At 36.9% G+C, this 27,822-nt stretch overlaps 1 protein-coding gene across 50 annotated transcripts in view; it reads right to left on the reverse strand.

Annotated features, from left to right (window-relative positions):
• RIMS2 (regulating synaptic membrane exocytosis 2) overlaps window positions 1-27,822 on the reverse strand; it is a 601,125-nt gene that overhangs the window by 70,344 nt on the left and 502,959 nt on the right. For 38 of the 50 annotated variants that reach the window (XM_053208502.1, XM_027064049.2, XM_027064046.2 and 35 more), the window contains one exon: window positions 18,083-18,324. The exons of the other annotated variants lie outside the window; for them this stretch is intronic. In XM_053208502.1, the coding sequence (XP_053064477.1) occupies window positions 18,083-18,324 (242 nt within the window). The remainder of the gene's footprint in view (window positions 1-18,082; window positions 18,325-27,822) is intronic. 50 annotated transcript variants of the gene reach the window in all.

The following is a 27,822-nucleotide window of genomic DNA, read 5'->3' on the forward strand; positions in this document are numbered from 1 at the left end:
AGCATGCCGCTTGGCTCAATTCTTTTGCTCTTGGAGGGAAACAAGAGCGAAAGAAGAGAGCATCCATCAGCGACTGGGTACCTTTAGAAATCATGCCACAGATCTTTAGAGATTACTGGGTCTGCTCAGTGATGCTTCAGATGTGGCTATTTCTTCAATCTTTACAGTAAGAACTTCTCCTTGGGGTGAGAGCTTTGTATGACTAATGATGGTGCCCTTTTCTCTACTTGTTCTTTCTCCCGGTATTTCTGCTATTCAAAATCCATCTTTCATGAAAAATAGGTTTTAATCTGTTTTGGAAGGTTTCAATTTCCAATAGTGTGCACAGAGAAGTCTCTGTGTTTGTTACCACAACTTACAAGTTACTGAGAAAGAGTGCCTGGGTGGCACAGTCAGTTAATCATCTGACTCTTGCTTTTGGCTTAGGTCATAATCTCATGGTTTGTGAGTGTGAGCCCTATGTTGGGCTCCACACTGACAGCGTGGAACCTGCTTGGGATTCTCTCTTTCTCTCTCTGCTCCTTCTCTGCCTGCACACACACTCTCTCTCTCTCTCTCAAAGTAAATAAACTTTAAAAAAAGTTACCAAAAAGTCATTATGCTAAAACAATGGTATTTTAGCAAACAACACATTTTTTTGATTATGGTAGAAAATGGTAGCCCTTCAACAGTACACTTGGGTATGGAAAGAATATTCTAGAATCATTATGGGGATGATTCTGGAGATAGAAGACCTTTTGCCTCTCCCAACTTTACTCTGTACTTAACTGATGCCTGAAATTCCACCTTTACAGCCTCATTACTGGAGCCTAAGGCTTTCCAATTCTGAAAATAGAAATACTTATAGAGGGTATTTAAATACTTCCAACTATTCTATATCTTTTTTTTTTAACGTTTTATTTATTTTTGAGACAGAGAGAGACAGAGCATGAACGGGGGAGGGGCAGAGAGAGAGGGAGACACAGAATCGGAAGCAGGCTCCAGGCTCTGAGCCGTCAGCACAGAGCCCGACGCGGGGCTCGAACTCACGGACCGCGAGATCATGACCTGAGCCGAAGTCAGACACTTAACCGACTGAGCCACCCAGGCACCCCTATTCTATATCTTAATAAGAGTGAGTTAGGTAATTATTGCCTGAGAACAGAAAAGGGTGAAAGAATCTGAAAATACTCAGGAAGGATCAGCTATAGAAAGGAAGGGCACAGAAAGTGGAGACTACTGGAGTCAATTCACCTGCTTCACAATTTTAGTAGGACTTGCTCAAAGCATTTATTGTGTTCTCTCCTTCCCTCCTCCCCCCTGTCACCCTTCTTTCTATTGCTTCTTTGAGTTTCCTCATAAAACAAATGAAAAGTAGGGGCCATAATCCCTTCTTCAAAGAGCATATATGGGGATTGGAGAGTTAATAAATTAGAACATAGTTAGTGCTCCTGGAAATGCCCATTACTTTCCTGTTGCGACTCCTGTCTCTGTTTAGCTAAAGGAAAAAAAAGCACTTTTTCCACAATGAATACGACAGTAAATAAAAAGACATCCAGAAAATAATTTTTAGCCCTATGTGCCTTTGTAACCCCCAGAAACTCTCAACTTGCCATTTAACCTTCATCCCCACAAAAAGATTCCAGGAAACCTAGCCCAAGAGCCTTGTTCAAGTTTGACTTATTCAGTCCCTTTATTCCAAACTTTTTTAGTCATGGTTAAAATATTCATTTTTTCAGTTTTTATTTTTAATCTCAATATAGTTACCATATAGTGTTATATTAGATTCAGGTATACAAAATATTCTTTTGACATTACCTGATTCCATTGTCTCTAGACCATGAGACTCTAAGTCCTAGAATCAGATTCAATTTAAAAAACCAGAAAAGTTATGGTAGTAAAGATTTTAAGAAAGCAATAGTTTGTACTTTTTTCTTTGTTCTATCTAAAACAGAGTTTCATTCCATAACATCATCAAAACTCTTGTGACTGAATTCATAATAAAAAAAACTTGAATATCACTTCACTAACATCACCTGATATTCATTTAAATAAACTGTAGTAGTCAACATTAATCTAAAATTATCCACAAAGAACAGGACCTTCCAACTGTACATATATGGAAGAAGCATGGCCTAACCACCATGACTATGTCATTTTTCTCAAAGATTGCCAAAATCACAAAGACATCCAAAAACCTGGTTAAAGGGTAAAAAACAAGGTCCTTCCAATAGCATTCTGGATAAAATGGAGAAATCATAATGAATACTGACTCCAAGAATTTTTCTTTTAACACATAAATATTAAATTGGTTACTTATACTTGTTTTGCAATCTTAAATGCTTATGTTATATTAATCAAAAACAAAATAAAATAAAACAACAAAACCAGAAGTGACAAGAAGTATTGTTTAGTGAACTCAAAGCAGGGGTGGTAATTTTATACAGAGCACCACACATGCGCTAGATGGTAAATATATGGACGGCGATAAAATTTCAAGGCTATTTTGGTAGAAATCCCCACCCAGTCTCTCACGACACTAGAGCAAAAGCCTCTTGACTAGATAATTTTGATGGGATCAGTTTAGCTAGAGTAGAGAACTCCTTTAGGAGCTTAGAAAGAACTGAAAATTAAGTATTAGGTAAAAGGCTGGCTGAACTAAGTGACATTTAATATTTTGAGATTTACAAATTATCCAATAAAATATTTGGATGTCTGTTTTCACACTTAGTCATTTCCTCTCTTCTATCTTCAATAACTTCCCTCCCTTTATGTTCAAATGAAAATATTTTTCTCATCTTGGAGGCTAAAATCATGTTTGGATCCCTGCCAGAATCACACTAGAATAGGGCTTGGCAAACTTTGTCTGTAAAGGGCCAGATGGTGAATAGATTAGGCTTTGTGGGTCATAAGGTTTTCTCTGGCAACCACCCAGCTGAGCTACTGCAGCACAAAAGTAACCATAGACAAAACATAAATAAATGTGGTTGTGCTCCAATAAAACTTTATCAAATTAAAAAAAATGTATTTATTAAAAAAAAATAGCAGCAGGCTACATTTGGTCTGTGGTTCATAGTTCTCCAGCTCCTGAACTAGAATTTTCCCCCCTTTGTTTCTCTATGGCTGGTGCCTCCAATTTCTACCATTTATGTCCTCCTTAAGTCCTGATGATCTGTCCTTCTTCACATCTTAAAAGCTAATACGTATTAAGAATTAAATTAGACAACGCACTGAAGATAAAGCATATGAAGCATTTGTCACTGTGCCTGGCACACAGTAAGTAATAATAGATATTTGTATTCATCAAAGTAGCCCCATGAATCTCAGCTGGCTCCCCTGACTCAGTAAATAGCAAAACACGTGTCTACCCCGTTGCTCAAGACAGGCTTTCAGAAATTAACTTAGGAGCCCTCTCTCCCTTTCCTCTCTTATCTAGTTCTGCTGATTCTCCCCATCTGATCCCTCCTCAGCTCTCCCTTCCCATTACTACCTGGTAGTCCAGACCACTACTCTCTTTTGAAAGATCACCACAGAGCTCTAGCAGCTTCTCCCCGCCTCTAATCTTTCTCCCTTTGGCGTGACTGTCAATAACCTTAGGATAAACTCCAATTTACGGAACATAACTTTTGAGATATTCCGTGATCTGTCCTCAGCCTAACTCTCTAGCTTTATGTCTCAAGTCTATCTGTTCTTCTCTATGCTTCCGGCACACGGACACAGCTTAGTTCCCTCAGAGTCCCGTACTCCCCTCTGAATGCACTTACAGATTATATCATCGTCTGACTCTTCCAAATATTAAAAGGATTCCAAATGGCTTAGAAGAAGTTTGGAAACCAATTCTTTAGTCAGATGATATCACAGGTCTTTCTTGGACTCATACTTTGTTTTCCTGAACTCACCCTGTACTACTAAAGTTTCCTATGCTTGACATGAATGCTTCTTTCATTTCACTGAAATGCTGCTAAGTCTTTAAATTCTGGCGTGAATCACAAATCTCCCAAGAGGCCGTTCAAAATCTCATTCCAATCAGAAGGACCTTTTGGAAATCTTACACCATTGTGTGCCACTGATGTGCTAACATATCTGCCCCAATAGTTCTTAAGCTTTTTGAGAATGGGTGTATGATTTGTATAATTTATCAATAGTCCATAGTACCTGCATAGCACCTTTTCTTTATTAGAAGTACAGTGAATCATATCGACTGAGTATTTTCAATTCAGTTTTTTAAAAAGTGCTCAGGGCTAGTCTGATAATCTATTTACAATTTTAAGCAGTATTTAAACACAATGGACTTTTAACTGACCTTAGTATATTAAAATGTTGCATTGGAAATAGATTAAAACTCAATGGGTACTAGTTTAAGGAAAGCAAATTACACCAAGAACCCATAAAGAAAAATGAGCAACCATAAAAGACCAAGAAGATAAAGCAGATTAAAACAAACTGACCTTACCTACTTCTCTTATTCAAAAGGAAGCAAAGATTTGGGCGCCTGGGTGGCTCAGTGGGGTAAGTGTGTGTGACTCTTGATTTCGGCTCAAGTCATGATCTCATGGTTTGTGAGATGGAGCCCCACATCAGGCTCTGTGCTGACAGTGTGGAGCCTGCTTGAGATTCTCTCTCTCCACCCCCCCTCCCTCCCCCACTTGCACACATGCAAAAAGTAAATAAACTTTAAAAAACAAACATAAAATACCAAAATGAAGCAAAGAGGCATAAGATTTTACTGATATACACAAATATTCCCTGAAAAAGTCAGAAAAAAATAAGTATCTTTATATGACATCTTTATATATTATTCCAGTATAAGTTTCTACACATTAAGATAAATGAGAAATAAATACACATCCAGGGAATACTGAGTATGATTGAAGGAATTAAAAAGAGGAATAATCGGGGCACCTGGGTGGCTTAGTCACTTAAGCATCCTACTCTTGATGACCTACTCGGCTCAGGTCATGATCTCACGGTTCCGTTCATGAGTTCAAGCCCCATATTGACACTGACAGTGTGGAGCTGCTTGGGATTCTCTCTCTCTCCCTCTCTCTCTGCCCCTCCCTTACTCATGCTGTGTCTCTCTAAGTAATTAAAAAAAAAAAAAAGAGGAATAATCTAGTATGCAAAATTTGTAAGGTAATTCTATTGAAGCTGAGATTGTAGAATTCAGAAAATAATGCCAATTCACTTCTAAATATATGAAAAATTATTTGAATATACAAAGAATATTCATGTGAACCACTTGGTCTTCATCAGCATAAAATATAAAACGAAAAAGATTTGACTATAAGTGGGATTAAATTGTAGAACACAATTAAAAAGAAGACCCTAGATGTATAGCTTTAAAATTGTGCATTGTGCTGCATAGTTGGGAAGGCAGAAGTATTATACTTCGTTGAGGAAGGAAAAAATTTCAGTTTTCCATTTTGGTTAGAAATAAGAAATGGACTACAAACATAGTATGTATTTAGTTATATGGTATGCCGTCTTTCTTTTTTTTAACCTTTTTTTTTTTAAGTTTATTTATTTTGAGAGAGAGAAAGAGCATGAGTGGGGGAGGGGAAGAAACAGAGGAGGAGAGAGAGACAATCCCAAGCCACGTGGGGCTTGATCTCACGAACTGTGAGTTCATGACCCGAGCTGAAATCCAAAGTCAGACTGAGCCACTGAGCGCCCCTGATATGCCATCTTTCTTATTGTTAATTTCATCTACTATTTTGTTTTCAAAACACATGCACTTTCATTTGTGTAAAATTATTTTTACTGTCCTCCTTTCGGGGGGACATTTTCAGGGGGTAATTTTCCAAATGAAATAAGTCAAATGAACAGATTCTTAAATAGTCTATTTTTTTTTAAATCTATTTTAACATAGTGAAATAGAACTCTATCCGACTGTCCTTTCCATTAAGATAATTTCACAACCGACTGTATAAATGAAAAAAAAAAAAAAAACTCAGTCTGGCCGATAGCAAGTCAGAAACCTTTGGTTCATCCTGCTTCCCTTTGACACAGATATCTCTAATTCCAGGATAAAATGACTGCTGGCAGAAGAAGGACAACAAAAGGGGACAAGCAATTGAGATACCTCAAATGTCAACAGGACTGGAAGGGATCTGCTAAGAGGGTAGTGGGCACTGGCTTCCTACTTCTGGCCACCATATTTCCTTTGGAAGTATGGTTTTGGTTGAGAGGTGTTGTAGAAATGCCTCAGTTAAGGGCACAGCCCCCTGGGGGTTTTCTTGGTTTTCTGGGATTATTTCTGTGTCCTTACACCTTTCTATTTCTGCATTACATGCTGCCTTACCGTCAACTTCCTTATCGGAGTGTGTACCCCCCTCATCTGGTACTTCTCCATTAGCTCTTGTCCCTCTCTCATTTTCTAGGCGATTACGACGCCTCGAGTTAAAAAGCAATGGATCCTCATATAAAACACAAAACCACTCTTTGGACTAAAAGCTACAGAAATTACATTCTTCATTCTTCTGTCAATGCAGAACTTTAATGCCTTAGAACACACTAGATCCATTTTCCTACTTCAACTTCAGGCATACTTCTATGTTAAACTAGCACCCATTGTTTCTCTACCTCATGGTATGCACAGTATACAAATTCAGAACCTATAAAGTTTCTAAATGTCTTTTCCAAGGTCATTTGACTTTCAATTGTTTTTTAACAGAAAGCGCACAACCACACTGACCCCCCTGGCAGATGGGTAGACGATATTCACCAACGCAGAGATTGCCAAACCCAAAAACAAAGACAGAAGGGCAGTGTGACATTTTATACCATCCAACGGGACTTGTTGAAATTCTACTATGTGCAAAGTATTTGGCAGGACGGACAGAAAGATGAGCCAGACTAGGTTAGTTCTCTGCTATGATATATTTTCATGCCACTTGGTACTTCCATTAAGGCAAGCTTTGACATTTTGACTATTGTTACTTTATTTGTTAAGGGCTGTCTCTCCCACTGGAACATAAATACCATACAGAGAGGATCCTGTTTATGACATACCATGGTGTCTTGTCGCGGAGTAGAAATTCAATAAATATTTACTGAGTAACAATATAATGTTAACATGTTCTAAGGCATGTGAGAGCGTCAGTTAAAAAAAAAATCTTACAATAAAAAGGATGTGTCCATCTAGAGAAGCATCAGAGAGGGAAGCTAGTTTCTACCACAGTGTGTTTCATTCCACGAAGTCTGCAGTACAAAATAGCTTTCAAAGCCCAAAGGGAGGATGAGCTAACATTCCTATGTTTCTTTTTATGTTCGAAAAATGAACTAACATTACTCCTAGTAGAATTTTACACTGCTTACCTAGGGCTTTAGGAAATTGCAAGAAATAACTGCAACTGTCTCTTTGGAAATTTTCCTAGTAGATAAAAGGAATGAGAGTCACTTGAATAAAAAATCAACCAACCAAACAAACAAAAACTTCTAGTAGCTTCATATACCTATGCAGAGTATATGGGAATTTCATTTAAAAATGGCCTTTACCAGGGGCGCCTGGGTGGCTCAGTCGGTTGAGCGTCCAGCTTTGGCTCAGGTCATGATCTCATGGTTTGTGGGTTCAAGCCCTGCGTCGGGCTCTGTGCTGACAGCTCAGAGCCTGGAGCCTGCTTAGAATTCCCTGTCTCCTTCTCTCTCTACCCCTCCCCTGCTCATGCTCTGTCTCTCTCTGTCTTTCAATAATAAGTGTAAAAAAAAAATTACCAAAAAAATGGCCTTTACCTGAAAATTGCATTTCTGTTTATACTTTCAGGCTCAAAAACCTTAAACCACTTACTTTTAATGAAATTAAAAGACTTCTTTTCCTTAGTATGTACTTTTCAGCTTACAACTAAACCCTTTATGGTTTAGTTATTTACAGTTAGAAGGCCTTTGCTGATTACTAGCCTGTACAATGCCTTTGGCTATTCAGATTTTAAGATTATGTCCAATGAAGTTAAATAAAACCTATACTAAATTAAAAGTAGTGTCCTGTGAAGTTTTTATTTTGAAGAGAAATGTGGGGGAGGGGCACAGACAGAGGGAGGCACAGAATCCGAAGCAGGGTCCAGGCTCTGAGCTGTCAGCACAGAGCCCGACGACGGGCTCGAACTCACAAATGATGAGATCATGACCTGAGCCAAAGCTGGACGCTCAACCAACTGAGCCACCCAGGTGTCCCTATAAAAACATACTTTAGGGGCACCTGAGTGGCTCAGTCGGTTGAGCGTCTGACTTCGGCTCAGGTCATGATCTCATGGCTTGTGGGTTCGAGCCCCACGTCGGGCTCTGTGCTGACAGCTCAGAGCCTGGAGCCTGCTTTGGATTCTGTGTCTCCCTCTCTCTCTGCCCCTCCCCTGCTCATGCTCTGTCTCTCTCTCTCTCAAGAATAAATACACATTAAAACAGCAACAACAATAACAAAACTTTGAAACATTCCTTAAGCAACAGTGGGATCACATAGAGTACCAGCTTTGGAGTGGATCTGTCCATCATGGAACTGCTGAGTCTCAGTTTTCTGATATGTAAAATGGGAATGATAACGCATACATCTAAAGTTGTGAATATTAAAATGAACAAATTCATGCTACTGTTAATGATGCCTTTAAAACTGGTAAGTTATTTTCTGAATTTTATATTTAAAAAATATTATATGCTTAACAACTGGTATGTGTTGTTTGGTCAGATAGTGTAAACTGAAGATTAACATTTATTTCTATTTTGCTTTACTCCCAGGAAGCAAATAGTAGGATGTAAATAATAATTTTTATAAAACAAATCTATAATATTTCTTGAATCCCTCTACCTTTCAATACCTTTCCATAATTATCATTTGTAGTAGGCACAATGGTCCCCAAAGATGTCCATGCACTATTTTCTGGAATCTCAAAATATGTTATGTTATGTGGTATAAAGGAATTTGCAGATGTAATTAAGGTTAAGGACCTTAAAACAGGGATATTATCCTGAATCATCTAAGTTGGCCCAATCTAATTATATAAACCCTTAAAAGTGGAGCACTTTCTCTAGCTGGACAAAGAAATGCAGCAGAATGGGTACTCAGATCAGAAGCACAAGAAAAATTCAACATGCCATTGTTAGCTTGAAGATGACAGGGGTCACTGTAAAAGAAGGGATGTCGGTCGTAGGCAGGCAAGGCATTGAATTCTGCCAACAACCCGAATGAACTTGGAAATGGAGTCTTCCTTTCAGCTTTTAGATAAAAGCCCAGCCTGATGACACTCTGCTTTCCATCTTGTGAGACACAGAGCAGAGAAACCAGCCGAGCTCACTCATATTTCTGATAGAACGGTAAATCTGCACTAAGTTGCTAAATTTGTGGTAATTTGGTATGGCAGCAATAGAAAACTTCATACACCATTGATCAGGCCCTCATCTCTGCTCTAAACTAATTGCCTTATGAAATTTGTCTCCTGTTCTTGATCTCTAGACTTTCTTATTGACAAAATCTTTCCAACTCTGACTGTCATGACCATATTTCAAATCCTGCAAAGGCTCCCTACTGCCAACTCTATGGCTTGAACTCGCCGGCCTGACTTTAAGTTCTTTCATTTTGTTGTTGTTGTTGTTTTTAATGTTTATTTATTGAGAGAAAGAGAGAGAGAGAAAGAGAGAGAGAGAGAGAGAGCAGGGGAGTGGCAGAGAGAGAGGGAGAGAGAGAATCCCAAGCAGGCCAATGACATCAGCGTAGAGCCGATCTCATGAACTGTGAGATTGTGACCTAAGCCAAAGGTGAGCTGGATGCTCAACCGACTGAGCCACCCAGGCACCCCAGACATTAAGTTATTTCTTATCTGGCTCCAACCTCCATTGCCAGGCTCATCTCCCACTATGTGTCAAATACTCTCATATAGACAGCATTTCCATATCTCTGGGTCTGCTACTGCCCGTGTCTGAAATGTCCATCCCTGTTCTCAGCATCCTCACAGTTTAAACATTATCCACAGTTTAAGACTTAGATCAACTGCTAGCTTGGCATCAGTGTTGGGAGTGATCATTTCCACTGCCACACTAACGATGACATATTATGAGCACTAACACCTGAACCAATATTAATAATTATATTAACGGTATTGGACACTGCTTTAAGTGCTTTCAGAAGGGCTCATAACACCCTCAAGAGGTGGGGAGATAGAGTCCATTATTTTTAAAGCTGAGGAAACAGAAGTTTAGAGAGGTTGGTTGACTTGTCCATGCAGCAGAGCCGGGAGATGTGAACTCGAAAACTCGCCAATCTGCTTTCTCCACTCTGCTACAGTTCCTTATAGGATAATCTCTGTTCCTCTTGCTTGTCCTCATCATGTTCTACTTTGTTTTATATTTACTCAAGCCTACAACTCATTTCTTCTGGGAGATTTTAAGATCCTTCGGTAGAAAAGCTGTAAAAGAGTAAGGACTATGTGCCAAGTTTCGTCTTCCTTAGCACCTACCAAAATGTCTCCCTTGCAAATAGGGTAGTTGATAAAAAATGTTTGCTTGGTGAGATGAATAAATGTATGGTAATGTTTGTACTTTAGGAAAATGATTATAATACTATAAGAATTCGTTAGTAAATTTTTAACAATTCGACTATGAGTGTAATCTTTAGGTTTGGGAAGGGATAATGCAAGATAATTTGCAATTGTAGATGTAAATGGATAGTTCCTAAATAGATAGTTCCTTAACAATAGCTTTCAAGAGCTCTATTTATTTTTTCTATAGATAATAATAAAACACTAGAATGTGAGATGGTCAGAACTATGTGACATATATTTATGTCATCATTTATAGCTTTTTTTAAAGTTTATTTACTTTGAGAGGGGTGGAGGGGCAAACAGTGAGGGAGGGAGACAGAATCCCAAGTAGGCTCTCCATTGGCAGTGCAGAGCCCAACTCGGGGCTCAAACTCACAAACTGTGAGATCATTGCCTGAGCCGAAATCAAGAGTTGAACGCTTACCTGACTGAGCCACCTAGGAGCCCCTGGTACACTGAAGTTTTAAAAGCTATGAATGATTGGGGTGCCTGGGTGGCTCAGTCAGTTAAGTATCCGATTGTTGATTTCGGTTCAGGTCATGATCTCATGGTAGTGAGCCCCTCATCAGGCTCTGCACTGAACGTGGAGCCTGCTTGGAATTCTCCCTGTCTCTTTCTCTGCCCCTCTGCCGCTCACACGTTGTCTCTCTCAAAATAAATAAATAAATAAGCAAACAAACAAATAAGTATTGTTATTAACACAGAGATAATCCTTTAGAATCTGAAAAACAGGCTTACATTTTTCTATTATAAAAAGGTTTGTTTTTGTTTTTTTTTAAGGAAATGGGGAAGACTTGAATGGACATTTCTCCAAAGATATCCAAATAGCCAATAAGCACATGAAAAGATGCTTAACATCACTAATCATCAGGGAAATGCAAATCCAAACTATAATGAGATGCCACCTCAGACCCATCAGGATGGCTGTTATCAAAAAATAACAAGTGTTGGCAAGGAAGGAGAGAAACCACAACTCTGTGCCCTGTTGGCAGGAATGTCAAATGGTGCAGCTGCTTGGAAAACAGAATGGCGGTTCCTCAAAACATTAAAAATAGAACTACCATATGATCCAGCAATTCCACTGTGGGTATGTGCCCCAAAGAATTGAAAGCAGGATCTTGAAGAGGTATTTTTACACCCGTGTTCTTCATAGCAGTATAATTCACGATTGCTAAAGGGTGAAAACAACCCAAATGTCCATTTACAGGGGAACAGATAAACAAAATGTGGTATATAGGTACCATGAAATATTATTCAGCCTTAAAAAGGAAAGAAATGCTGACACATGCTCACAGCACGGAAGGATGTTAAGAACATTATGGTATGTGAAATAACTAGGTCACAAAGGGACAAATATTGTGCGATTCTGCTTATTATATAAGGTACCCAGAGTAGTCAAATTCAGACACAGAATATGGGATGGTCATTACCAGAAGCTAGAGGAAAGGGCAAAAGGGGAGTTTCTAATGGGTGCAGAGTTTCACCCTGCAAGATGAAAAGCATTCTGGAGATGGTTGCGCAATAATGGGAAGGTACTTACTGTCACCGCACTGTGCATTTGAAAATGGTTAAGGTAATAAATTTTACGCTATGCGTATTTTACCACAATTAAGAAAATAAAAATAAGGGTTTTCTTTTTAGAACAAATGATGGGAAATTCAATCCAAATCTAAGAAACGCTAAATTAGTTTCCATTAACAATAAAACTGGTATCTTTCTTAGCTACTTGTTTACCCCAGCTTGCTACAGAAGTACTTTAACACAATTCATAATATGTTTATAATAGCTTTCACTTACATGAAATATTTTACCTCATCTGTTATAGTTAAGCCACTTGAACTCAGTACCAAAGGATAAATAGCAGCATGATTATCAATACTTTTAATTATAAGGGCTGGTAGTATTATAAATGCTAAAACATTATAATTTTTTAAATGTTTATCTTATATTGAAAGAAAGCGAGAGTGTGAGCGGAGGAGGGGCAGAGAGGGAGGGAGGGAACCCCAAGTGGACTCCATGCTATCAGCCCAGGGCCAGATGCAGGGCTCAATGTCACTAACTGTGAGATCATGACCTGAGTGGACATCAGGAGTTGGATGCTTAACCCACTGAGCCACCCAGGTGCCCCTAAAACATTATAATTTCAAAAGTGAGGAATACGCCTAAATTTGGCGTTAAACTCCTTAACATGTTATATCCTATAGTGTTAGTTTGAGATTTCTAATAACACGAAAAGGCAATACTGCTATTTAACATCTCTATTATTCTTCATTAGTACAAGTTCTGTTAACAGACCTATGGATTCAGCAAACATTCACTTAGAACTTTAACATACTAGAATAGTGGTGTTAGGTCTTTTTGAATTACATATACTAGACCAGTTGTTTTAAACCTTTTAAAATATCATCTCCGTTTCCCTAAAAAAATTCTTTATCAACGGTACACATGTTCTAAAATAGTTGTATAATACATAAAGCACACATTATTTAAAAGAACAAAATGCAATATTTGTAAATCATTATTTCTAATGATAAAGTAAGACTTTATGTTTTCAGGAAAAATGTTTCCAGTGATGGGCATTATAATTTTCAAAACTGTTGGTGTGCTCACCAAACTTTCTTCTTCTTGTTCCTGAGCACTGCCTAAACTACATTTCCCAACCTTTTGTTTCCCAGACTCAGCCTTGTGACTGAGCAGTAGCCAATGAAATACAAACAGACGTGAATTTCCTAGTTCTAATTCTTTCGCATAAAAAGTTGCGTGTGCTGGCCGTATAGAGAGCATTTCCAAGTTCTTAGAAGAGGGTAAAGCCTCAAGATGAAACAGCCTCAAACCCTGAATGATCACAGAAAGGCCACTGGCCCACTGGGAATAACTGCAGTGAACTGATATTTTTGCCCAATAAATAAAGTCCTTTTGAATTAAGTTTTATATATATCAAGGTTTATATAGTATATGTATAGTTTATATAGTATAGCAGCTGGCATTATGTTAGCAATAAGTAGAGTAATTTGAAGGTCTGCTTCCAAATTTGGTTTTCTCATACTCATTTTGAGTGATATCATAATTGAAAAATTAACTTCACAAAGACATACCATAGATCATATAAAGTATAAACACAGGGTAAGGGGTTCATCATTAATAATAGTGGATGTAAATCTATCTTTTATTAATCTTCTCAATAACTTAGAATTTATTTTTTTGAAAAATTTTTCAATGTTTATTTATGAGAGAGAGAGAGAGAGAGAGAGAGAGAGAGAGAAACGCAAGCAGGGGAGGGGCAGAGAGAGAGAGAGGGAGACACAGAATCCAAAGCAGACTCCAGGCTCTGAGCTGTCAGCACAGAGCCGGACATGGGGCTTGAACCCATGAACCATGAGGTCCTGACCTGAGCGGAAGTTGGAGGTTCAAGTGGCTGAGCCTCCTAGGCGCCTCCCCCAATAACTTAGAATTTTTCAGTGAGCTTCTTGTCAAATTTTAAGAGTGTCACTGTACTTCATCAATGGCTGATGAAGAGCTTGAGTAGAAATAAAAGTTTCAGGTCTACCTTTTTTGCACAATTGCAATAGCTATTATATTTAATCCACAGTTTCTTTGCAGTAATCTTTTTAAGCCACTTGCCCATTTTCTGATGGTTAACAAAACTAACACTTGCAGAAGTGCATGCAACACTGACCATCTGACATCCAGACCAACCATGAACACAAGGGTGAAGTGTGTACTAAACATTAGCAATGCTTACTTTCTTGTCTTTTAAGTTAAAAAATGAAAAGAAGTTCTATCGTTTTCTTTCCATTTCCCCCAGAGAACTTCATCATGCACCCCAAGGAGTACATGAGCTTTTCACTGAAGATCACTATATTTGAAACTATACCAGACACTGAGAAAGATACATAAGATAAGAAAAAACAGTCTAGCCAGGAGATAGACAAATAAATAAATGATTACAGTTATTGAGTGTTATAATTAGAGTAAATGTAAAATCCCATGTAACCTTAGAAATTATTACAAGATGAAAATTAAAGAGCATAATTTCTTGAGTGACCACAGACCACAACGCTGATTTCCACTTAAGCTCTGAATCCAAAACTCTTTCAACTACTAAGTTGTTCCCACAAGTATCCTGTCACTAAAATAACAAAACTCTTTTCTGGCTTCAATGCTCCCAAGCTATGGTCCTGTTTCTAAATTTCCATTTTTTTTTTTTTAATCAACAGTCCTGGAAAGAGCTGTTATTATCTGAAACTTTCAACTCAGTAGTCACTAGTCATATGTGCCTATTTAAATTTAATTAAAAGTGAAAAAAAATAAAAAATTCAGTTAATCACAGTAGCCACATTTCAAAAGCTCGTCACGTGTGGCTGGTGCTACATATCATATTGGATAGGAGAGATACAGAACATTGCCCACATTGCCAAAAGTTGTATTGAACAATGCTGGTCTAGACTATGATAGAGTAAAAAGTGACATCTCCAGATTCATACTGTCTGGATTCAAATTCCAACTTCTACCCTTTCAGCTTAGGTAAACTTGGGGAAGTTATTCCCCTCTGCTCATTTTGGTTTTCTCAAAAAATCGTAAAATGAGGAGAGTAGTAATTAATTCCTGCTTCATTACATTATTGTGAGGTTTAAATGATTTACATGTAAAGTGCTTAGAGTAGTCCCAGCACATAAAAGTGTTCAGTAAGTATTAGATATTTTTATTTTTATTCTTGGTATTATTCTTACTGACACTACCTCAACTCCCATTTTTTTAAACCTGCTCCAAAAGGCTTTGTCCACCACTGCAAGGCTTGTCAAGGTTTACCAAATTCCCCATCTTGCCAAATCCAATGGTCAATTCTCAGTCTTCTTCTTACTTGACCCGTCAGAAGCACCTGACACATTGATAAATCTTTCTAAAATGTTTCCTTCATTTGGTGTCCAAGATACCATATTCTTTCCTTTCCTTTTCTTTCTCTCTCTTTTTTACGTTTATTCATTTTTGAGAGGCAGAGAGAGACACAGCATGAGTAGGGGAGGGGCAGAGAGAGAGGGAGACACAGAATCCAAAGTAGGCTCCAGGCTCTGAGCTGTCAGTACAGAGCCTGGCACGGGGCTGGAACCCACAAACCGTGAGATCATGAGCTGAGCTGAAGTTGAAGGTTTAACCAATTGAGCCACCCAGGTGCCCCCCTCTCTCTTTTTTTAATGGCTTCTCTTTCTTAAGTCTTCTTTGATGAATTCTCTTCTGCTTTCTCAATGTTGGGGTATCACAGAGCTCTCTCTTTAGTTTTGTTCTTGATTCAAGTTACTTTACAGTAATCTTACTCAGTGCCATGGCTTTAAGTACTACCTGTTGATCACTCCTAAATTACATCCTCAGCCTTGACCTACTAGGCTCTAGACTCATAACCAATATACCATATAACAACTGCGCTTAGAAGTCTAAAGAGGCATCTCAAAATCAACGTGTCTAAAACAGAGTCCTTGATTCCCTTATGAGGCCAAATTGGCTATGATGTCTTACACCAACAAAATGATTTTAAGTTCTCAAAGCATTTTCTTATAAACTAAAAAAAAAATTATCTTATAAAAACCTTGTTAGAACAGGAGGTGTTAATTTCTTTTGTCAGAGGAACATTCTACGAGTCAGATATGTCGGGTAGGTTTTTAAAGAGGTCATATTTGATTATCACATATAACTCAGAGTAAGCAATAGAATCTGAGTCTTCTTATTATCTCTATGTATTTTCTGCTAAGTTATAATCCCTAGCAAGTCCTATGTAATCTTTAGAAATGCTGACTTTACAGGTGAGTTTACAATCAACAGGCAAAGGAACACACAAACTAGCATGTGCCATGTGTACTGATCCGTATACCTTTATAAATGCAAATTATTATTTACAATGATTGGTATGATATCACCCAGAATAATTTCACTATTTTTTAAAAAGGTCCCATTTTGCCGAGTTTTCTACTCATTAGAAGGTAAGTAAGCAGTCTTGTCTGAAAATCCTCACTGGTACAATGATATTTATTTTTACAATGATAAAAACCATCTTTGCTCTCTGTGCCTGGCTCATAGTAAGTGCTCTCAATATTTATCAAGAAACCTTGAATAAGTGTAAATGATTATTTAGTTTAATACCACATAATCTCTAACTTCTATAATCTTATTAATGTGTGTTTTACAGGTTCTTAATTTTTTAACTGATAGGCTTCAGGCTTTATTTTTAGACAAGTTTTAGGTTTACAGATGTTTGTAGATTTTAAGAAAAAAATGCAATGAAGTTCTAACCGCTAGAGAGATACAAAAAAATTCAATTTCAATGTCAAAAGGCCAACATCTATCATTTTAGTACAACATAGCTAATTATGTATAAGCATAAGTAAATTAAAAATAATTAAAGTATGATCTCTATGTCCATAACTTATTTCTATATTAAAATGTAACATTTTAAAGCACCAAATGAAAAGTTCCTATGTCAATTGGCACATTAAACATAGTGAGTTACAACCACAATATCAGGAAAACCATCAAATAACTATTTCAATATAAGAGTATATATATAAGACTCAGATTCCAGAATCCCTGTTACAGTTATATAAAATGAAGGTTAGCCGGGTCCAGGAATTAACGTATCCTTAAATTCTTTTGTGTTGCAGATTTTTGCCCTGATTTCTGTGTATTAGAAACCCTAGTAATTAGAACCCTAGTAATTCAAACATAAATGAGATTTCACCCATTTGCCTATAATTTATTTGCTGTAAAAGAAACACCATATTACACGCTTTTGTTTGTTTGTTAAGTGGAAGATATGTTATTATTTCCAAGATACCAGGGATTTAATGTTTAATTATCAACAACCATTTGAAAAGACGTTGCTTTGACTCACAAATTTCTTAATTGCTAACTGTGGCTTTTCTGAGCAGGAGTAGGAGTGCTGTATCTAATTTATTTTTGCAGATGTGATTTAGAAACGGAATTTGAAAGTAGCAAGGCTTTGAATATCTTCACTATCAGCAGAAAATTCCTCCATCCCTGCTGCTGGAGAATATTGCTGCTTGAAGTTTTAACAGGGAAATAAAAACTGCAGTCAGAAAATTGATACTACTGGTAAATGCTGCTTACAAACTGAAAAAGAAGTTAGGTTGTCAGCAATAAAAGAACTACATTATTCACACAACATAGGAGGTGTCATCTTCATGACGGTAACTTGCTGGGAATGGAAATTAATTTGGCTGGTTCCCTCTTGAGGAACCTAAAGAAAGCAAACATCTCACAGATCAGAGCATCTTTACGAAGCATCAGCAACAGGCGATCCCGCCACCACAGCTTAACTCCTCCCTGAGGAGCAAGGACCATACACGCATCTCGAGAACGGGGGCCAAGGTTCACTTCAAAGCAGGTTCATTGGTCACTGAAAAACAAAGTTAGTGTTTCATGTGCAGAAAGGTCAACTAGCTTAACATGGCCCCATCTCTCTGGAACATGTCATCTTCCATTAATTACTGCGATGAAATGAGCAAGAGAAGAGAATACGTATTTTAATTACAGCTCAAACATGAAGTCAAAAGTAACATAAAAATGCCTACCCGTTTGGCTGAGCTGAGAAGCACTGCGACTCTTCCTGGAGAGGCCAACAATAGCTACCATTTTGGCCCCAATGCTAGAGCGCCGCTTTTTGCCGCCGGTGCCCAGGGCACCCACTGCGGTGTCAGACTGGCTGCCGTCGTTCTTCCCCAGCGAGCACATGTCTCCGCTGATGCTGGTGCTTTTGGTCATGTTCTTCCCTGAGATGCCCACTTGTCTGCTTTGCATTTTGGATGTAAAGACACTGTAGGCCGATGGATCATTAAAAGGCAGGACAAGAGTGAAAAGGAAAAGACAGAAAATGTATTTTAGATGAAACATCTGGAGTATAATTAAATCATATCATTTATGGGACACATTTTTAGGATTTAAAAACTTCCAAATACCATGGTCTTGAATGGGCTCTACTATTCAGGGTCAACCTAACGCAGCTATGTAACACAACTATGTAAACTCACGATTTCACTTCACTCAAAGAAGGCACCGGTTTGCATGGCCATGGGGGGGAAATATTCACAGAAAATCGGGGGCTTATTTCAGACAATATACTATCCTGCAAGTACAAATATGCTTTAAGGCAGCCATACAACAAAGAGAGATGCTTCCAAAAGCACTCTTCTCTGATATGTTTTACTACTGCCTTCAAAAAGAAATTAGTAGAGTGGGTGAATCTTTTAAAAAACAGCAAAAATGACAGCATCCACTGCTAACAGTGGCCTTTCAAAATAAGTTTTCTTTATCTCAAAAGATGTATAAGATTTATCAAAATAACGGTTACATTTTCTAACAGGGATTGATGTTTCATTAGTTTTGAATTAAAAAATAAGTTATTTCACTTTATGTAATTTCATATTTATCATTATGTCTATATTCCAAAGGATAAAGAAAAGGGAGATTGCATTCATTTGAAAGAAAAAAAAAAACCTCATTATTAGTTTTCTAGACAATGTGATCAAGAAGCAATCAATGAATCAATGAAGCATGTGAGCTGATTGATGATTACTGATTACTGATTAGCTGATTACTCCCATTGGGAGTGTTAGTAGTGATTACTGATTACTCCCATTGGCAATAGTCAGGAGACTAACACGGCCAACTAATTAAAGACAGGACCCTTGATTCTTCTGTGATTACTGGGATGTGGTAGGAAGTCGAGCGGGGTTTGAAGAATCCAGAAGCAGGCTATCCAGCTGGGCCCCCCCAAACCTGGAAGAATGTGAAGGAAGCAGCCTGATTGCAGGTATGGGAAGAGTTATTTATAGGTCATTTTGATTTGGGATTAGAGTCATGGTTTTTGCCTTAATTTCATACTGATAACAGGAGTGAATAACACATAATTACAGAAACAAAAGAAAAAAAATCAAGAAACATTAGAAATATCTTTATGTATCATTTAAAGAGTGAGAATTGGAAAACTGACCTATTGAGGAAAGCTCTTATTTCTAATTCAATTTCTTGGTCTTTCCTCCCAACCACCCCCCCACCCCAATTTTTTTTTACTCCATCCTAGAGTAAAATCTACTCCAGGACCACATGCTAATTTTATGTACATTTTCTCCAAGCATTTAAGAGGGGAAAGGCCTAGTATAAAATTAAAAAAAAAATTTTTTTTTAATTTATTTTTGAGAGAGAGAGATAGCACAAGCAGGGAAAGGGCACAGAGAGAGAATCCAAAGCAGCCTCCAGGTTCTGAGCTGTCAGCACAGACCCTGACATGAGGATTGAACTGGTAAACTTAGAGATCATGACCTGAGCTGAAGTCGGTAGCTTAACCAACTGAGCCACCTAGGTGCCCCCCAAATTTAAAAAAATATATAGTAAACTGTACTATTTTACCCTTCATATTAGTTTAAGGAGAAATGAGACATAAATAGGCCAAAAGACAGAACAGTGTATATGCTACTATAATACCCCAAATTGATAATTTGCAAGCTTGTTTGATGCTGTTATTCTTTAATAAACAACAATAGAATAAAATAGAGTTTTGGGGGCAAACAGATGTGGGCTTGACTTCCAGTTTTGCCATTACTTAACTGACTTCCTTAGAAGAATTAATTATTCTGAGCTCAGATTCTTCATTTGTAACATTAGATTATTTTATTTTCCCTTCTTACCTTAGAGAATAGAGATAATATATATAACTAAAGTAAAAATTTAATAAATTAAAATAATAACAATTTTTATCAGGGAATATGGGCAACAGATAAAATAAGGCTAAAGCTCTTCAGTTTTTCTTTAAAAACTTAGCTGCATTAATAGAAATGATATTTGTAATTATAAACTTAAAAACTTTTGAAATTAAAATGTCTACAATGTCTTTAATACAGCCGGCATTATATAATGGACAACAGACTGCACTGAGAGTCAGGAAATCTGGGTTTGATCTTTGGCTGACTCATTGGGGAGGGTTGTTAGCCTTTCTGAAACTTAATTTCCTCACTTAATAAATGAGAAAATGTAAGTAAAGCACTGAGGAGAATGCCAGACACATAAGAGCTCCAAAAATTATTCTCCCCTTCTTTCTCCCTATTATTATCACCCCTTACCATCACCACCACCATCATCCATTGGGCATCCATTAAACATCTTGAACTGGCATATCTGTAAGGTTCCCTTAAACTATTTAATGCTTTGCTGCCTTATGATGTTTCTTATTCTGTGGATTGTGGGCAAATAAACACAGAAATGCAACCTATGATTTTCATAATATGCTGTCATCAGAAAAGGCATGGCATAGCCTTTAAAAGTTAAAGTTTAGTTGAAACTCAGGCTTTCAAAATAATAACATACTCCATATAACATGTCAGAATAACCTAGTACTCCTGTCATGTAGGCGTCTTTCTCTCAAACATATGTCTTTCTAACAGAGCCACTTAAGCTAATATCTACCAAGGAAGAAAAAGATATACTCACAAAATATTGTTTATTGTACCTTATAATTTTTGCATTTTTAATTTTCACGGTTGCATATAAAAGCTATAAAGAACTTGTCCAAAATTAAGCAGGATACAATAAAATACTAGAGCTGATAAATCAGTTTGTAGATAAATATTTTAATGACAATTTGGTTCTATGGAAGTATACTCCTCTTCAACCTAACAACTTTGATAATGCATTATCTACAAAAAAGGTTACTAAAAGTTTTGTAAGATGGATCTATTCTTCATCTTCTAGAAACTTCGAGATCACCAGGAATGAGTTTTGAATAGTTGCCCTCCAGTGCTATGTTCTGAGAAGAAGGAGACTGAGGCTAGGGTATCACTACTGATTTCCTTGACTTTCCCTGCTCCTCACCACCTACACCTACAAGCAAGCAAGCAAGCTATCAAACAAAATGTTTAAAGTTTTGTGCCTCTTGATTCATAGAGTACCTTGCTGTAAGAAAAAGTCTGTAAACATGGGTGATCATTTGGAATGCTCAGTGTAGTTAAGAAAGCACAGGTCTATTACATTATCAGTTACTTTAAAAAAGACCATTTCTAAGGATCTGGTGATATAGTAAATTTCCAACAATGCTAGTGGGGGTCTCAGTGATGGACTTCTGAAGGACTAGCTGGCAATATGTATCAAAAACCTTAAAAAAAAACAGCCTAGCTTTTAAACTATTGATTCTACTTTTAAGTACATCCTAAAGGAAAACTTAGAATGTGTACAGATTTAGCAATAATATTTGCTGCAGAGTTGACTATAACAACACACTCATACACCCAAGGGAAAATCCCACAAGTGTCCAATAGTTAAGGGTATTTAAGTAAGATATGTTCATCAATAAAATAGAGTGTACCTTTGAAAATGCTGTTGTAAATAAGTATCTATTGAAATCAAATATGTTTTTAATATAGGGCGAGGGATAGAAGAAGCAGATATTTGCAGCTAGCTTTGGCTGGTCCGCATACCAAATATGGATTTACCCTACTGCTAGGGGTCACAGATCAATTCAGACCCCATAGGCTATCCATTCTTTCTTTTCCTTCCTTCCTTCCTTCCTTCCTTCCTTCCTTCCTTCCTTCCTTCCTATTTTTCTTTCTACTATCTATCTATCTATCTATCTACCTACCTACCTACCTACCTATCTATTTATCTATCTATTCTTGCTAAACTAGGCCGTTATGGAAACCTGGATTTGTGAGATGATCTGTGATTTCCCTGCATAAGAGGCAAATAAAGGGAATATGAAAAATAAAATTATATGTTCAGAATATTAGGTTCTTATGGGGGAAAAAGGTATAAATGTACACAGCAAAAGATCTAGAAGGATATACTGTGCACAGTGCACTAAAAGTAGTTTCAGTGTTCTCTCGTTGGTAGTTCTGCTTTTTAAAACCATTCTTTTTTTTTCTATTTTCCTCCCCAAATACATAGCAATAAGAAAAAAAAATTTAAATGAAAAGAGTAATCAAGGACCAATATATGTTTTTCTTTCACAAAGGTCAAATTATTCAATCCACATTGTTCACACCATGGGCTAAAGGTATAACATGGCTCCCAAGCCAATCCCAAGAGATTACCACACAATCATCTTGGGTGTTGATATAGGATGCTCAGTTCTGGAAAGAGATGCAGCATTTCTATATTTCTGAATATTGCCTTATACATATTTTCTAATTTTTAACTTTAGAAAAACTGTATACTTAGTACCCTCAAAATAAAGTACGTAAAATTGCCTGTGCAAGTGATCTATTTTATGACATAATTATGATAATTGTTAAAATTGTACTCAGATTTTTTCAAAAGGCAAATTTAGTATATTGTCAATCATTAGGAGAAAGGTGATGAAAGGTAAGAGAAATATTTGTAGATATTCCTCAGAGACTTAAATGGCAATATCAGGGGTTATAAGAGTATGTGATTAAATTAAATGAAGTTTATAGGCCATAGGGCCGGAAGTGTTCATTAATAGTTTGGATGAATAGAGCTAAGTAGTTTGGCTTAAAATAATAAACAGCAAACACAGGACAAAGACAAAGTCTGAGTGGGTGAGAGTAAGGGCACAAGAGTAGCACTGTAAATAAAATACATAGTATGTCAAAAATATTTCATCATATTGAGAGCTGGGAAGGTGGTTAGGAGAGACTTAGCCAAGGTATTAGATAGAGACCGGAGGGATTCAGAATGTTGTAGCCAGAGCTACAGAAGGCCCAGCAGCTAATACAGTGGAGTATGACGACTGCAGCTCAGGAATAGAAAAGATACTTCTGGATAGGATGTAGACAGATACTTCTAGGAATGGATGGACTTACAACATCTTGGGCTAGGAAGTGGTGCTAACCGAGGGCCTGTAGGGCTCAAAAGGTAGAAGACAATAATAATAATAGTAGAGTGGGGGAAAACACACCCAGTGAGACTGGCCAAGCTCTCAAACATTATAGCACCCTGAAAGGTTTAATTCATTTTCCTTCCCATTGTTATGTTTCTGGAGCAGGTGCCAACAACTAGCCATGTATCTACCACTGTGATCACTCATTCTTGATTCCCCCGTTGCCTGTCATTGGGCAGATGTCTGGATTATAAAGTGTCATTTCTTGAATTCTGTCATGTTCCTTGGGTGCTGGAAAGAGGGGTAATAAACTCTGCTCCTGTCCAAAGTTCTCTTAATTAAAAATTTTCTCCTTATTAAATACTATGCCTTTCCTAAAATGTGGAACTTGAAATTATTATTATCCTAATTTATGATATAATAAGCTTCATTTCATTTGCTCAAATGACCATCTATAATTTTAGGCTAGGAAAGTAGTAGTCATTTATTCAACCAATGTTTTTATTTAACATCTATCTCCACAAATATAAAGATAAAAAAATGATATGACATAGCTTCTCTTAATTAATTTACTGGCAAGTATCAGCCATGTATAATGCAAATATGGCTGCACAATGACATGGTCTTAGTTTACAATTGAAATTCCAATGTCCAACTCCAATGTCAAGAAACCTTAATTAACAATTCAAAAAAACATCTTTCTCTGAAGAGTATGTAAAAACTGAGTTTCCTATACTAATTCTTTGATTTCTGGAAATGACAGAAATTTAAAATTTAGCATTTTTAACAGTATTACAGTACTATATATAAATGCATTCAATTAAGATACTGTAGTATCTAAGTATAGTATCTAAATGTTTTGGTGGGGATGTATGTTTGTCTATGCCATAGAGGTGATATCCAGAGTTAGGGAGAAATATTTTGCTAATTAACAAAGTATTTTTAGCCAAAAACATCTGCCTTGACTATAGGCATTAGTAACAGAGCTGTGTTTAAGATTTTAAGTTTTGGGGGAAGGAAGGAAGTAGGGCCTCAGCGCTCACAGAGCGGGTTGCTACTTAATTAGTATGGTTTAAGGAGCACCAGGAAGGCTTGTAATCTCCAAAATTCCTTTCCCAACTTCTTGCTAATGCCTAAAGTATTACTACATTAAAGATTTCTTTAAAAGAAAGAAAGAAAGAAAGAAAAAAGAAAGAAAGAAAGAAAGAAAGAAAGAAAAAGAAAGAAAGAAAAAAGAAAGAAAGAAAGAAAGAAAGAAAGAAAGAAAGAAAGAAAGAGAAAGAAAAGAAAGAAGAAAGATTTCTTTAAGGGAAAAAAAGATTTATTTCTTAGTTGGGTGTTTGGTCCTTTATAACATGTCACTACCTCCATGATTTGATCATTCATCTAGTGTATGTTTACTTTGTACTGACTATGCGGCAGTTCTTGGAGTTAGAAGTACAGCAGAGAAAAGGGCAGAGAATGACCCTGTTTTCATGCAACTTTCATTCATATTGTCATGGGGAAAGACAATAAATAAGAAAATGAATGCTATTTTTAGATGGAGATATGTGATCTAAAGAAAATAAGGTAGGGGTACCTGGGTGGCTCAGTCGATTAAGTGTCTGACTTTGGCCCAGGTCATGATCTCACTGTTCATGGGTTTGAACCTTGTGTCGTGCTCTGTACTGACAGCTCAGAGCTTGGAGCCTGCTTCGGATTCTGTGTCTCCCTCTCTCTGCCCTCCCCTGCTCATGCTCTGTCTCTCTCTCTCTCTCTCTCTTTCTCTCTCAAAAATAAATAAATATTTTTTTTAAAAAAGGAAAGAAGGTAGAATATAATGATAACAGGCACTGGAAAGTTTGGGGGAAGGACAACATTAAATAGGGTGGTCAAGGAAGGCCTCTCTGAAGAGGAGATGACTGAGCTGAGTCCTGAATGCGGAAGCCAGTCATGCTAAGAAAGGGTGATCTGAACTGAGAGGAGAGCAAGTGCAAATATCCTGAGGCCAAAACAATCCCGGTTGTTAGAGGGAATTTATGAAACCAATGTTAACTGGAGAAGGTAGGGATACTAACATAAGACGAGGTCAAGAGAGATAAGGCCTGGATGTGATCAACAAATGTCCTGTCTTACTTATCCTTATTTAACTGCCTATTCAGATACTGCCTCAGAGTGGCCCTAAGTCTGTGACGACATACACTGCATAGGTGGTTGCACCAAGATATCTGGGATTCAGACCAATATTTTATCTCTATTTATAACATTAAAGGTCATGTTGGAAGGAACATGACTCTCTTCTTAAAATAGGGACAAATTTATGAAGAAAGTCTATAGATTTGAAAATTTAAGAGGACACAACTGGCCTTTAAGAAAACAGCTACTGAAGCCAACAAGTTGACAAAGAAACTTGGTGAAACAGAGTGGGAGCTATTACGGTGGATACAATTTTGAAGAGCGTTGAAATTGAAGAGAAAGAAATGGGAGTATCGAAATGAAGAGAACAGTCACGAAATAAGGATTACTAGTATATTACTTTTTCTTTTTTTAGGCAAAATCAGAACTTGAGGGGAGAGAAAGATTAAACAGAAAGTTAAAAATGGACACAAAATATTTCTTCAAGATGGAAAAATACATGAGTTTAAGAACTCACGTGAAAAAGTTTGATTTAGCACATTAAACTTTTATGCTTCTTTGCTCACTGGCCCTCCTTTTCCTAACCCAGCAGATGAGAAGGTTAGAGATTATTAATAGACTTTAACCTCTGAATTTTTATGACTATAATACCTCTGTTAATCTGGTTTTTTTAATTAATTCCTTTCAAATCTTCATGGTCTTTTTCTTTTTCTTTTTAATTCGGCTTTTCCTATTGTTGCCCACAATTTTCCTTGGTGTGTGATTTTTAAGCAATAACATCTTTCCCTTCACAAGTGTTCAGAATGAACTTTACAATTCTAACCCATCAATTCAACATGTGTATCATCCCCTTAAATTGCTTTATTGTTTCATCCATACTTTTCAGCTAAACCCAAGTATTTTTATATGTAAATATTTTAGGCAGGAATAGACTTCCCTCTAACTCATTTCCATTTTGGCTTCTTCTGATTTTATTACATGATTACACAGTATTTGCTATACCATAAAAAGGTCCATGACAAATATCAGGAGGTGTCCTTACTGGCCTATAGCTTCAAGCATCAGTTTACATTTTCCACCATTCTTATCAATATCAAAGGAACACAAATAGTTAAGGTTTTGTGAAACTAAAAAAATTGAGAGCATTGATTTATTCTTGCTCCAACTCTATGTGTATCAAGTTTGTAGAGCATTTAACAGATGATGACTATTTTGCACTACTGAAGTGATTACACTAAATAAAAATTCACATTACGACTTTAAAAATAATACAGAAAGCTAAACCACAATATGAAAATATTCTGGGACTACAACTTAGCTAGCTCAAATCAGACATTATGAAAATATTCCTGGACTGCAATTTTTACCCAGATAAAATGACTAGATGCTGTGTTTCACAATCTATAAAAGTGTATGAATGGCTACATCTTAAGGATATTAATTTCCTCAGACTACAAAGTACCAAAGACATTAGTCCCGTATTTTGAAAAATAGTGGATGCTCTGAGTTTTTTGAAAGCTTGATTACAAATCAAATCCAAATTTTACAAATATGCAGCATTTCAGAGTGAGGACATGCTTTAAACTTATTTACCTTGATGAAATCTAACTATTCATTATCCATATAACTTCCATAGCTAATCAAATCAAAGTTTCAAATTCACAGAAGAATCTACTACAATTACTGGAGGTCCATGGGATTAAAAAAAAAAAACACCCAAAACTCAGTCCACAATTTTTTCCCAAGAGGCTAAATGTATAATACCCATACATTCTTCCTTTATATTTTGAAACAGCAATGCTTTTATTAAAGTTGGGTATGTTTTCCTCAGAGCTGGCTGACAATAACCAAGAAAAGACCAGAAGTTTCTTGCCCTTTTTTACCTTTCTTAGCAACTGTTAGGTAGAATGATTTGTAGGGCACTACTGTTCCAGGTTCCTGGAATTTGTGGCTTTATGTCACATTATTCTTCTTAATGAGCTCTGAATTATTGCTTGGAAAAGACACGCCATTTTCTTTTTTTTACCATCTATCCTCTTTACAGCAGGGCACAGGACACTGGGCCACAAGCTTTGGAAATGTCAGGGAACAGAAGCATATTGTGTTTTCTGAAACAGTGTTTCAGGCCTGTTGCTTGCTTGGGAGAAAAAGAGGGCTCTGGGCTTAGAAATAAAAAAAACCAAGAAGGGGTCTTTCTTTCAAGAGTACACGCTGACGGCCACAGTTACAGATACTTAAAAATGTCTAAACAACAAAGCTCCAAGTGAAATTTTAAAATATTTTTTAACTCCGTTTTTTAGTGGGCATTAAAAATTGTCTATTTGTGTGAGTGTGTATATGCATACGTATGTGTACTGTTTATAATTTTTC

Source organism: Acinonyx jubatus, chromosome F2 (assembly GCF_027475565.1).
Source record: "Acinonyx jubatus isolate Ajub_Pintada_27869175 chromosome F2, VMU_Ajub_asm_v1.0, whole genome shotgun sequence".
NCBI lineage: Eukaryota > Metazoa > Chordata > Mammalia > Carnivora > Felidae > Acinonyx > Acinonyx jubatus.